General features: G+C 40.7%; 1 protein-coding gene and 1 long non-coding RNA gene across 3 annotated transcripts in view; one reads left to right on the forward strand and one right to left on the reverse strand.

The window, feature by feature from the left end:
• RNLS (renalase, FAD-dependent amine oxidase) overlaps positions 1-14,469 on the reverse strand; it is a 93,233-nt gene that overhangs the window by 77,714 nt on the left and 1,050 nt on the right. Inside the window, exons 2-3 of one of the 2 annotated variants that reach the window (XM_014966654.1) lie at positions 14,299-14,441; positions 12,947-13,105 (exon numbers count right to left, since the gene is read on the reverse strand). In XM_014966654.1, coding sequence (XP_014822140.1) covers positions 12,947-13,105; positions 14,299-14,441 — 302 coding nt within the window. Of the gene's footprint in view, positions 1-12,946; positions 13,109-14,298; positions 14,442-14,469 lie in introns of both variants that reach the window. The other variant, XM_014966653.1, reaches the window with a different exon arrangement.
• On the forward strand, positions 5,570-9,444 carry LOC106902842. Its single transcript, XR_001414602.1, has 2 exons — positions 5,570-5,708; positions 9,194-9,444. It is a non-coding gene; the product is annotated as an uncharacterized LOC106902842 (long non-coding RNA).

Raw genomic sequence — 14,469 nt, forward strand, 5'->3', positions numbered from 1 at the left:
GGGTTTAATATTTTTCCTAGAACTTTTTTTTTTTTTTTTTTTTTTTTTTTTTTTTTTTTTTTTTTTTTTTTAAAAAAAAAAAAAAAAAAAAAAAAAAAGGAAAGAAAAACCAAAAGAAACTGATGTGTTAAATTCATTTTCCAAATACCTGATGCTGTTTTTACTTCTTCCACAGTAACTGAAGTGGAAAACATGGCATTGTGGCTTATCATCAGAAAGGAGAGAGCTAGAAAAACCACACATCCTTCTAAAAAATAAAGTGCTAACAATATAGACATGATGAAATGGCACTTTTATACCCAGGAGACAAACCCTCACTCTCTGTCAAAGATGAGATACTTTTAAAAGTATCCATACTGTAACATAGATATGATAAGCTCCTGTAAAGGCAAAGGAATATTGACATGCAAAATATTGTAAGTTACAAGAAATTTGTGTTTTTGAAATTTAAGCAAGGATTTACTTTGTAAATCACACAAGCTGAAATGCAAACATGGGAAAGGACACTGAGGCCCTAGGAAATTTAATTCAGTAAGTTTTTCATTTTTCCAATGATCCTTTGCAGATAAATTAAAAAACACTCAAATCCCAAATTTGAGGCAACTTTCCTTGTTTCAGTAAGAACTGTCCAGCATTTTCTTTAGAGTAGAAAATTAAGTTCTTGCTTAGACAATTCTATCTTATGGAAATAACCAGTATTTTCAGTCAAGTTGGGCATAAATTCTAAAAGCAGTTCAGTTTTTTGAAAACAAGGGATCACTACAAAGTTAATTTTTTTGCCTGCTTCTAAGCTGTCTTTGAGCATAATATACATTATAAAATGAGAATGGTGGTTTTGAGCTTACTTTTGCAACAAACATTCCTTAATTCAGAATAGACGAAAGGGGTTTTGATCAGTGTTCCAAAATACACTTCCTACTGTGCCAATGAGGAAAAGGATATGCAAACACCCAGCAAATCTATTTCTTTCATGCTTTAGAAAGTCATATACCACTTTCTTGTTCTGCAGTCACTTAACAGTCTGCAAGACACTTAAACCACTTGCTGTCTGCACATAGTTCATTTCTCACTAGCCTATTCCATTTCCTAAATTAAGTTTCAGGAATGTGAGCCTGCCTGCTTACCCTGTTGGACAGCAGTGGAATGGGAAAACAAGTACGCACGTGGTGCTTCCTGAAACATAACCAACATTCAAGCCCACCCCGACCACCCTAACAGCAAATCCTGATCTGTGAGATCCAAACACTGACAAACACCCACCTGACAACCACTAATAAGCTACAACTGCTACTAAATTTTAAATCTTCTTTCCATTAAGTTTTACTTACATATGCAAGGGCTTCTCATCTGGAGTGACATAACTTGTTATTTCAAAGATCAAAATTTCAGTACTCAGTCAATAAAATAAGGTGCAAGAGCAAAGCCCAAAACACTTTTGGGACAAACAGGAGATGTTTGAAGTTTACTACATTCAACTGTTATTAGATTGTCTTGTTTGTAATGACTGGACTAATTTAATTATAAAAGAAATAAAATTAAAAAGTGAAAAAATAGTGAAGCAGTACTTAAAGTTGTTCTGCAAGCCACATGTGAAAAAGCCTCAACCCTTCAAAACATTACTAGATGAAGAACTAATGGCCAAGAAAACAGAAACTCAGATAATGAACTCAAGACCTAAAGAGCTTTGGGAAAGCCTCACATCTGAGTTTTATTATAAAGCTCAGGCAATATTTACAGTTTTCAAACAATTAAGGTACATGACAAATGCAAGACCTTACTTCCAGGCACACTATTTGACAGAGCAAGTCTAGGAAAGGAGTTACCTCTGTCAAACCACCAATACAAACCAACTCTTAAAGACAACTCATGTTACAAAATACTGGAAGTAACAATAGACCTGAAGAAAGCAGTATCATCAGTAACTTCTGAAGTACTGGGTTACAAAGCCACATTCTGTCTAAAAATGAGGTGAGAACCACAATAGTCACTGAACAAAGTTTATCAGGGCTTTTTTTTTTTCCTTTTTTAAAAAAATTAATTTAAAAAAAAAAAAAAAAAAAAAAAGAAGAGCATCACAGGAGACCCATAACACCGCTCTGAGGATCTCTGGGAAGGTGTATTTACCAGGGAATTCAAATCCTAAGGAAAAGCAAGGCAGCCAACAGTTATTGTAGGCTTCTAAGGCAATGCAGGTAAATCCAAAACACATTACAGCTAAAATATTAACAGGATGTGGTAATATTCTGCATGGAAATTATAGAAGAAAAGGCCACTGTTCTCAGCTTCTCTGAGAGGATAAGCCACTGCCAGTGCTGTCTGGTCCTTCCTGCTGCGCCCCCCCAACCTCATTTCAACCGGGTTGACGCGGCTGCTTGCTGGGGATTAAGGGAAGAGGGATTACGAACTGACCCAGGTTTTAATCTGGGAGGTTCACATTTCTTTCAGGTTTTCTTAGCTCTAGAACCCACACAGCCACAAACTAAACCAGAACAACCTGCTGACACAAACACAAACCTTTTCAATTGTGGGATTTCTTCCCCTCATGTTAGTTTTCAGCCACATCAGTGAGCTGACCCACCTGACACCTTTAAGGCTGAGAATGTGCACTGCAATGCTTCTGTAAAATAAAAACCTTCACCAATTACATCTTTTCAACTGATGGTACAGGAAAAGGAACAGAACTCAGTTTTGAGAAAAAGCATCTGAGGGTAGGTTATTCCTGAGGGTTTTTTAAGTTCCAAAAATGTACGGTATGCTCTTGCATTATGATGCCAAACGTGAAAAGCTTACTGCAAACTCAATGCAAATGTTATGTTTGACTTAATGAAGCCAAATTCTCATTAAGTTTAACATTAGTAGTATTTTTCTCCTGCTGTAATCCAGATGTGGACTGCAAAAATAACTTAAAAATTTGCAGACACATCCGTGGGAGGTAAAGATAATCTTTATAAAGAACAGTCTCAGTTACAGTGGTGTGAGCAGCCAGCAACTATTAAAAAAACCCTAGAAATCCACAAATACCCATCCAGTCTAGAGGCACGGCCTAAATTATGAGAATATATTTAAATGCACATAGCATTAAAAAAAAACAAAACATGTTCCAGGGAAGACTGCTGTCTGCCTATTTGAGTGCAGCACTAATTAAAGAAACATAATCCCAAAGCAAGCAATTAAATATGAAGACTGCTTGCAAACCTGCACCAGGCTTCTCAAAGGTTTTCAACTCTATAAAAGCAATAGTTTGACTTGTAGATGTCATAACAAAACAAATGCTATAAAGTCAAATTCAGCCTATGGTCACCTTTGCACAGTTTTCTCCCAACTATTCTGAGCAGCTGCAGTCACAGGGAAGGAGGTAGAGCTTTTCTAAATGGGTTTCCCCCTCCCTCCCCAAAACAAAACAAGGGCAAAACTTCAAACAAAAAAGGATTTTACTCTACAGAAGAGGCAAGATGTACATTATCACTGTTGCCTAAAGTCAAACCATTCTAGATTCAGGATGCAAAAATTAAAGTCTGATATAAACGCCTTAACTAGACTTACTGAAGTTCTTAGCAACACATTCAAGCTTCTTACAACACAGAAACCATCAGCTCATTAATCGCATGTCCCACAAGACACAAATAAAGAAGATTGAGAATTGCTCAGTTTGGTCACATTTTTTACCAGGGAACTTCCTCCCCCATTAGACTCATGGCAAAGAGCAGCTTTGGAAAGCTTTCTCTATCTAAACATAACCCCTGGACAGTACCCAAAGACTGTCTGCTGCTGGGAAAAACTGAGAGGTATCTGTGTTTATTGTTGAGATAAACAGATTTCAGAGCATTTATTTGCTCTGTTCCAAGTATGTCCTGTGTTCAAATACCATCCCCTTTATTATTCAGAAAAAAACCTACCGTGTGCATATGCACATGGGCTCACGTTCAGCTGATCCAATGTTCCTAGGGTCCCATTCTCTATTTTGAGATACACTACTAGAATAACATAAAGAGGCAAAACAAGCATTAAAAAAAGTTCTGTGATCAAGGCCCTGGTATTGAAGCACTCTGCCAACCGGCACAGGCAGTAGGGACAGGAAGAGAATTATGTCCAGATTACAATAATTAGATAGCCAGATCAGGCTGAATTAAATGTGCTAACATACAAAAGCAGCACTGCCTTCTCTGTAAGCATAGAATCATAGAATCATTCAGGTTGGAAGAGACCCTTGGGATCATTGAGTCCAACCATCTACCCTACTCTACAGAGTCCTTCCCTACACCATATCCCTCGGTACCACATCTAAGAATCATAGCAGTAGTAACTTTGTTTTTTTTAAAAAAACAGTTGAGCTAAATCAGCACAATCTCCTGCCAGTTTAACATGCAGGTGCTCTGAATCTCTCCTGGGAGCATACAATACAGGAAACCTAAGCCTAGAATTCAAACCACAGATTCATAAGCATTTCTTTATTCATAACCCTCAATCATTTGCACAGCTCCTGTACTGCTTTCCTATCCCTGCTGAAAGCACATAATGTGCCAGTAAGTCCGTGGGCCACATGGTGAACAGAAGATCACAGCCTGATCCTGCTAAAAATAACTCCCCTGCCTTTTTGGGGAGGAAGGAGGCAGGGAGGGACAGCGTGATTGTGGTCCCACGGACAGAAGCGCAGATAGAGCTCACTGGCTGGAGGGAGGGCAGAACAAGTAATAGGGACTGCTGGGAGAAGCGTTTCTGGAACATTACCAGGCACTAAAGAGAGATGCTGCAACAGAGTGAAATCCCCTCTGCAGCCTTTCTGTTTAAGAGCTGTGATCCTGGTCTGGCCAAAGGATCTAACGTGGGTTCCCCTGGAACGGGAAGCAGCTGCCCCACTGCCTCCAAGTCTGAAGACAACAGGCAGCATACTTTCCTCTTCCAGCATTCTGTCTTGCTTCTTTTCTTCTGTTTTAGTCTGAAATCAGCCAAATCAAAAGATTCAGCTTTCTACCAAAGGCAGGCAATGCTGACTGACAACAATAAAATGCAAAGTATGCTTTCTATTTCCTTTTCAAACTTCCCATGCTCATACACCACAAGGTTTAACCCTCACACTTCTCAAAGAGGGTCCATAGAATCCATGTGCGAGCTCATTTGACTTTTGACAGGCTTTCAATGTGTTCAACTAGTAGCTGCAGAACAAGTCCATTGTGAGCATTCTAGATACAAAGAAACACCTAAAAATAGGTTAAGTCAAACAAACACTTAAGAACACACATGGCCTACTTTGATTTTCACCCTCTCCCCCCTCATGTGCAACTCCAGCTGCAGTAGCCTTTTTTTAAAAAGTACTTCCTAAGAAGAGAGGCTACACCTGAGCTGCAGAAGGCAGAGAACACCTAACAGCTTCACCTGCTTTAAAGACCGATGTGGCTGTTTCGGTGGCAGCTGCCCAGCCAAGCACGTGCTGCTCCTCCTTAGACCCTCCTCTGCTCCCAGATGCCTAGTCCCTCCCTCTCCCTTCTGCATGCTTTCTCATGCTTGTCACAGCATTCCATGAGCTAATCCAACTGCCTGACCGAGCAAAGACAACCCCGTGCTTACCTATGTATATGTATATATCTCCTTGCTGGATTGGGGAGTCAGATCAACTCCCAGGAGAGTACCAAAGGCTGCGGTGGAAGTGAGAGGTGGAGCTGGTGCCAGCAGCAGGAGGCATACGGAGGATGCCGAACACTGAATCGCAGGTGAGATTCACAGCCAGGAGCCCAACGGGGAACAGCTCATCCTAAGGGTTAGGTTACAGCTACGGAGAGCTGCGTTCTGCCCGGCTGCACCATGCGGACAGCGGGCACGGAGAGAGGGTTTCACTGCAGAGCCAGATGCCCCGCGGTTCTGCTGCGGCACCGACAGCCCAGGCAGCGGCCTCTGGCACTCGGATGAGAGCACATTGCCCAGTGCTACCGGCACAGACCCTCCCGCTGCCACAGCCTCAGCCAGCGCTAGGACGCTTCCACCTCAAATGGGTGACTGGTTTTTAAAGAACCATATTAATATCAACAGCTACTCTCATGCAGAACTAATAACTACTTGTATTTCCAGAAAGGACAAATATTTGCCCGGTATGACCTCAGCTCCTAAGGTCTGATAAGCAACTAACAGCGTACATGTTTACACTAGACATTTTAGATAGGTTAGGTAATGAGAGCAAGCTCAAAGCCTGGATAAGCCCTGCTAAGATTGCTTGGAACTGGAACTTATCGTCGTGCTATCCAAAAATAAACACATTCACTCAGCAACAACTTGAGACTCATGAAAAATTATCAGTTGTGCTTTCTTAATTCACATTATAAACCCACCCTATGTAAATACAGTCCTATTTTACTTGTGTCTTCTCATCAGCTTGTATTATTTAAAACATGTGGGACATTCACACAGATGGGAAAAAAATAGGTCAGGCTTGAAACAAAAGCCAAGCCACTCCATTTTATTAGCAGATTAAACATGCAGAACTGTAATTTGAAATTCCAAGTAAAGCAACTTAATGAAAACATTCTGAACACACAGATAAAAACTACTGCAAATAGTTGCAATCTTTAACTGCCATGTTGCCAAATGTCTTATTAAAACAGAACAATGAAAAAGTTTGTTCATCTGATTTGAAAATGCACAGAAAAGGACTATATTGCTTGGTGATCATATGAAATCTGCTATATAAATCTAGGATATTTCCAACATCAGCAGCCAATATAACACTCCAGCATGTCTGAAATACTATTAGATGATGAACATTTGCAAAATCTCATCCTGTCACTTGCAAAGATCCTGCTTTTAAGCAAATTTATTCCTTTTCTGATACTGAGTTTACAGTACAATACTCAGAAACATTTATTCATTTTCCTTTTACCTTGTGCATAACCACAATATGTAAAGCCCAAATAAATTTAATTTAGTTATCAAGCTGAATGTCCTAAACATCATTTGATTGCTGCCACCTATTGTTGTTCCAAACATGTTGCAAGGAGCTATAAAACCCTTTTCCCCTACTGCCTCAACCCAATACTAGTACGCAGCTATTTTAAAAGCTTAGAAAATTACTAACTCTTCCCATAACGCATGCTATGTAACAAAAGGAAATCAAGGGGAAAATGAAGACATTGCAAAGATTTTTTTTCTTTTGATTAATTTTGTTTGGCAATTCTACTGTAACTTCAAGTAAACAGAGGACACACACAATTTCTGAATGGAAATCAAATCAGTGAAGAGTAATTTCATCAGAGACCAGTATAAGAGAGCCCGAGGAATGCCTGTTGCTCAGACTACCAATTCAACAACTTTACTAGTTTAAGAGATTTCAAACTTATGCATTCCAGCAGTATTATTACTTCTTCTGTCTCTGCTATTGCTAAATGTGCAACTGATAAATATATTCCAGCATGATAGCTGTAGAAGGAATGAATAAAGGTTGAAAATAAAGATGAATAAATCTAAACAAGATTGGCCATAAGCAAGTCACTTCCTTCTCTATCCTCTTTCAGTTAAGAATTCATAAATGCTGGTAATACAAACAAATAAAAAAAAGAATACAAGTAAACAGAACAAAATACTTTATATATATAAATACCATCATACACATACATATATGTGTATATACATTTTTAAACATATATAAATAAAAAAGGTGTGTATTCACACTAAATTCTCCATTAATAAAAGTTTTGCTTTTACACTCAGAAATAATTCTGTAATAGTCATTTCTCACACAGTCCATTTAAAATGGTAATTCTAGGTTGCCAAAGGCCACTTAATTTTGTCTCCTCCTAAATGTATACACCTGCACAATGACATCATGTTCAGGCTCATCTAAGAGGTTAAAGAACAGGAAAAAGACACAAACTAATAAAAGAGACTAACAAAAGCTTTAATCTGCAGAGCTTTAAGTATTAAAACAGAAACTTTGCCACCGAACATAAAATTCAAAAGAGTTGTTAACTGAAAAATCTTAATTCTCTGTCTAAATAAATAAAAATTATTTTCAAAAAATCTGGAAGGCAAAAGACCACCTCTGTCAAGCAGACTGTGATTTCCCATCAGTAGTCTTCATACTTAAAGCCAAGCCATACATAAACCCAAGAACTAGCAAGTCATCTCACTGAAGGTAAAATTTTGGTCTGTTTCAAATTGATAAGCCTCATCTCATTTACCTTCTGCAAAAGTTGTCTAAATAAAGATTTCCTAATAAGGTAACTTGACTGCCAGGTGCTGGCCATCCGTGTACTCCAGTGTAGGCACACACGAGTTCTGCAATGAAGAGGAACACACAACACATGCGCACAGGATGCTAACTACAAATATAGGAGCCTAAATTTCAGGACACATCTCTGAAAACACGGGCATAGGTATCCAAACTGTTTTGTTATTAGAGAAGCATACTGAATGCTTACAGCAATCATCTATGGGACCACTGCTTAAAAATACAATATTCAGACAGTTAAATATTCTCAAGCAATGTGACAGAGTCAGTCTCAAGGCTCAAACAGGGAAATGGTGAACTCCTAGAAGGGGCGAATTATCAGTTCTGGCTAGTCATTTGACCTCTCCAACTCTGGTTCTTCTAGACACAAATATCAAAGGCTATTTCCAATGCTTACTCATGGATCAGCATCACCTACTCCACAGAGCTGTTCCTTTGCATCTTCACTTGTTTTATAGCCTTTATCTATACATTCATGCTAACGATCCCTCATCAAAAACCAATTAAAACTTCATTTGGCTTTGAACTGATAGACCCAATTATACCCAAAAGGCTAAAATGGAACCTGGCAGAGGTCCACAGTCAGCAGTACAATAGCCAGCGCAATAAAACTGACGTGAAAAGGCATGTCAGAGAGCAACCTCGGATAGGAAAAGTGGAGAAAAATTATGGCAGATATGGAAGATCATTAAACTAGCTGCCTCTAATTAACAAGCTGTCAAAGTAGAGATGATACTGCAGCAAAGGAGGGTGTGCGGTAAAGCCTGGTTACAGTCAAAAACACAGCTCCTGGAGAAATGGGCAAAGCTTGCTCCATTGACGCTATTTGTCACAAATCACAACAGCGACCGAGATTAATATTACCTCAAGCCAGGTCTTAATCATTTAACTTCAGTGTTTATTTTCTATATAAGAAAGGACTTCAAGACCAGCAATTAAGGTAGCCGTACTCCTAAATTCTGCCTTCCTTTGCTTTAGGCCTGCAGTCTGGGACGAGTTACACATGACCTTCGAGCTGGCCACACAGGCTGCTGTTGCTAGCAGGAGAAAGCCCTCCCCTTCCTCCAACTCTGCACGTCCCTCATTTTGGCTGCAGCCTGAGACAGCAGCAAAACAACAGCAAGGGGGAAGTTTGCAACAAGGAGCAGGAACCTCCCCCTCCAGGAGCAGCTGGAACTGCTCATTTGTACACCAGGAATACACAAATATATTTTCGACTAGAATAACCAGATTTTGTCTCTGAATTTGGAAGACCGGAGTGTACAGCTGACTGAACTGCTTTAGGTAAGGAAGCAGCCTCGGCACATGTGCAAGCTAACACTAGTGACCGGGCAGCCACTCAACAAAGTACAATCAGCTTGCGTAGCCAAGTGAAAACTCACATATTCATTTGCACCATCAGAGTCAGGTTTGGGTCAAAATAGGGAGCAGATCTGTCTCCCAGCATGGTGCCCACTCACTAGTGCTGACAGAGGAGGCAAAAGCAGGGCAGCATCAGCACAGAGGGGAGAGGACGGCTATTCCAATCAGCAGCTGTCCACGGTTAACTACCTTAAGCTTAACACGAAACTGCATCTTAAAATCCCAAGAGAGGTGGATCCAGGAAACCCCCCGTTCCCTGTTAGCAAAACTCAGCTCTTTGACATGTAATCAATATAAGGTTGACATTTACAGGTACAGTGAGGTACCTTGACTCTCTGTAACTCAGAAAGGATCTGAAATCTATAGTCTGTTCAGGGCTCTGAAACACTGTCTTTACATTCCTCTCACTGATTTTCCCTTCTTAGCCTAAAGAAATAGTATTAAAGCAGCCAATAGCTGCAATGCTATGGAACTCCAGGGTATGGAGAGTCAGTCCTGCTGCATGAGATAAAGAATTAACAACAGTTGGAAACGCAGAAGCCAGGGTACAGGCAGAGACAGGAAGAGAAATGGGGATAAAGGGAGAAGACGACAAAACTTGCTAGATTCCCTCAGACAAAAGTTAGCCCTACAGTTATACAGAAGATTAAGTAAAGAATGTTGTGGAAAGCATCTGACAGTTCCAGCACTCCAAGAGCAGGTTGAAGCAATCTCTTCACATTAACTACATCTTCTGAATCTGCCCACTTTTCGGACATGAAATAATTTAATTACCCCAAGAAAAAACATTTGTAAAGGCATCAACTGGGATTGAGGAAGGCCTTGAGGTGCAGACTAGAGGAACCTCAGCTATAGTACTACACGCTACCTCTACTTTTCTTCTGTTCCCAGGACACTCACTATCGATGACTGTTAGAAAGGACAGGATGAGCCAAACCCACCTCTACAGTCATTTACCCCCATAATGACACCACTGAGCAATCAAAAAGCCACCTCACTACACCTGTCCACACATGCTTTTACAGTTTGGGCTGTTGAGGTTTCCCGTCTGCTGTGAGCTGAGCTAACCGAACTGAAGTAGCTTGAGAGTCAGCCATAACTACAAACATCTCTGAGTAATATTCTGTGTTACAATGTCATAATAAGCCTAACAAAAAAGAAAGAAACAACCAAAAATAATCAAGATGTCATCTCTCCTTGCAGTCAGGGGAACGGCCCATCCCATTAGTTGTTGTTGTTGTTACATCATTCTCCTCTTAACTTTCTAACGCTTGCAAAATCACGCTTCAATTAGTGACCAGTCAATGTTTTTAACATTAGTTTACTGTATCTTTATACAGCAGAACAGTACACAGATTCACCAGAGCTGGAAGGGACCTCTAGAGATCATCTAGTCCAACTCCCCTGCTAAGCAGGATTGCCTAGAGCACATTACACAGGACGGCATCCAGGCGGGGCTTGAAAATCTCCAGAGAAGGGGACTGCACACCCTCCCTGGGCAGCCTGTCCCAGGGCTCTGTCACCCTCACCATAAAGAAGTTCTTCCTCATTTTTGAGTGGAACTTCCCATGTTCCAGCTTGTGCCTGTTGCCCCTTGTCCTATCACTGGAAACCACTGAAAAGAGTCCAGCTTGATCCTCCTTCAACTCACTTTTTAGGAAGTTGTAAACATAGATGAGGTCTCCCCTGTCTTCTTTTCTCGAGGCTAAAGAGCCCCAGCTCTTTGAGCCTTTTCTTGTAAGGGAGGTGCTCTAATCCCTTAATCATCTTGGTTGCCCTATGTTGGACTCTATCCAGTAGTTCCCTGTCTCTCTTGAACTGTGGCGCCCAGAACTGGACACATGTGGCTATTAAAAGGAAAATATATAATTTTCCAAAGAATGTCTATATATGTACCCTGTTCACATGATTCAGAGTATGAAGTGAAGAGCACACTCACTAAACAAGAAAATTCAGTGGGGATACCATTACTTTTCATGGTAAAGAGACAGGGAAATAAGAAAGCTTATAAAGCAAGGAATAGCAGAGAAGTCCTGTTATCACAGAATATTTATCTCTGTAGACACAAAGCTTAAAATAAGACCCTGGGATGAAAATGCTTCTATTCATTACTGTGATCAGATATTGATTTTCCCTTTGCACTGAGCTGCATTTAAACATCCTGCTGGCATCTATCCTTCTCTTCTCCCCCTCCTCCCCTCCTGTCCTCTTCTTTTCCCTCATACAGGTCCTGGTTATCATGAAGCAACTTCAGTTAGACCCTGGCAGCTCACTCTAACGACCTCCATCTATTGTTGTGCTATCTTTTAACAGCTTTCAAATCACCCTCAATATATTTAAACACGTTAAAATCCAAGATGCAGCAGAGCACAAGGAACCAAGCGTTAAAGTCAGCTCTTCATCTTTCAAGCACTGGTGTTTTTTCTACAAACCAGTGAGCAGAAACCCCACAAGTTTTAAAGCACTTACTGCAGTAGCTAGCAGCAGAGAGGCAACAAGCCCTGTCTGACCAGAACTGACTCCAGCCACGTGGCTGTCCACCATGGCAGGTTGAAGGAGAGGTTATTTGCCAAACATGGCATGTCTTTGGTACAACACTGCAGCTGGAGTGATAAATCCATGGCCCAGTGCACTTCAAATGGCTTTGCCAGGGTCAGCACAGGCCTGGCTGGGCTTCCTAGCTTCTGCTCAGCATCATCCCTCAGAGCCATCTCCTGCAGAGCTGCATCAAGATCTCTGCCCTGTAAATCCTCACAGTGGCTGTTCCACAAGGATCAAGGCTCATGGCAAATACACCAAATTCGCTCAAAGGCTCAGCAGCGCCTTAGCTAACCAGCCCTCCCAGAAACTATGCTGCTGGGAGCCTGCTGCAGACAGAAGCTGACTGTGCTGAGACAGCATGAGTGAGCAGGATTCACCAGCCTGACTTCAGAGAAAGGCTGGCCCTGGAAGCCTCATACCTGAGGCAATGCATCTATGCTACCTAAAAAGAGCAGCACTGAAAAACCAGTATGACATATCAATAGAGAGCAACAAGGAAACCACCATACGGGGACTAGATGAGGCTTTTGTCCAATTCAGTAACTGTTTTCAAGTTACAGAAAGACACAGCCTGTTTTAGAAGTTGGCAAAAAATTAAAGATCAGATTTAAAAATGACTCATCTAGTTAGATATTTTTGCTATCAAGGTATTACCATTCATGTGCCACACATACAGCCTCGCAATTACCCGCCTCCTGTCATTTTCAAATTCACCCTATTCTGGCTGAAATTAACAGACAGCTCAGACTGTTGAGTGTTTCATTGCTATACGAGATGCTCAATCGCCATTTTAGGCTAGATATCTATGATTTTGAGGCATGAACTTACTGTTTACAATGTCACCTTGCAGCTGAAGAATTTGTGGAACAGGCATTGTGAGAATAACTATATCAAACTGTTCTGGTGGTGCCATTTTCCTGGAGACTTCCCATTTCCCATCTCGGAGAGAGATGCAAGTTACATGCTGCTCATAGAAGACATCTGCACCTGCTTGGAAAAAGAAGTTAAATACACAGTGAATTTCATAAGAGAAAACACAGAGTAGTTTCCCTTAGTAACTAGATGACTTGCAAACAGCAAAGCATGCAGACTGTCTTTGGGCCAAGTTTCACAAATTAAGTTAACAGCCAGCATATCAAAAGAGAGAACCCTCATCACTGACAAGATCCCATCAGTCCCTTCTGCTAGGGCTAGTATACATCTGACTCCTCTCGAACATGACTCAGCTCAGTAAACAGATGTAAAAGCACCAGCTGCTCTCTTTGTCAGGTTAGTTTACCGTGGCTTTAGTGGGCTGAACCAATTCAGAGTGAAATCTGACAAGAGCTGGAGGTGGCACAGGGTAAGCAATCAAAGCACAGCCCCAAGAGCTGAAAAAGACAGCACTGACCCTGTTAGCATCTCTCATATGTCAGAAGACTGGAAAGTAATTATTCGCAAGATTAGGCTCTAAAAAACCCCAGCTAATTAAAAAAAAAAAGATAGCAACAATTACATGAAAGGAGCAAAGCTTGACTGCTTATAAAGCTAATATTTTTCAAAGCAAAGTTAAATTAGTCACTAAACTGTACAAGTAGTTCTGCCACATTACACCTCATGCAGCAGTTACACAGTTCAAACTAGCAGATGATCTTCTCTTTCAGCCTTTTCTAAAGGACTTTCAACACAGTAGGCTCACATACTGCATAAGCACTCATTTCTACAAAATACAGGATATAGCTCCCCACTGCGCTCCCATTTGCTCAGTCAAGCAGCACAGTGAACTTAAAGACACACGTGTGAAAAAACACCTAAACACTCACTTCATTCAAGCTGCAGTTCAAATCTCTTCTCAACCATGATCTTGCTCCCACCAAATTATCTCTGTCCTAACTGTGCTATGTCTGACTTCCATATGCTAAAGTCAACAACATAAATATAAGCTTAGCCTCTGATAGTATGATATTATATTTGTATAGAGATTTTCATAGGCCAAGCAGTGCAGCTGAGGTCAGTGAAGTGCTTGCAAGACTTGGAAATTAGCGCCCAGACATGTTTATCCATCTAAGCAACTTGAAGACATACAAACAAGGAACCTGAACGTTCTCACTGGAGATTTAAAGCTGAAAGGCAGTTTAACAACACAATCAAAACCACAATCATTAAAATTAATTTCATTCAAAGGCATCTAAAAAAATTACCTGACTTGTTTAAATAATACTTGACAACCGAGGAGATGCCCTGGGGTGCCATGTAATTGCATGAGCCTTCTTTCACTACCATTCCTTCAATGGGTGCCGTCAGTGGTTTCAAGATGCCGTGAGATAGAAGTTCCTCATAGAAGCTTAAAGGGAGCAAATGACACAGAGATG

Source organism: Calidris pugnax, unplaced genomic scaffold (assembly GCF_001431845.1).
Source record: "Calidris pugnax isolate Ruff unplaced genomic scaffold, ASM143184v1 scaffold53, whole genome shotgun sequence".
NCBI lineage: Eukaryota > Metazoa > Chordata > Aves > Charadriiformes > Scolopacidae > Calidris > Calidris pugnax.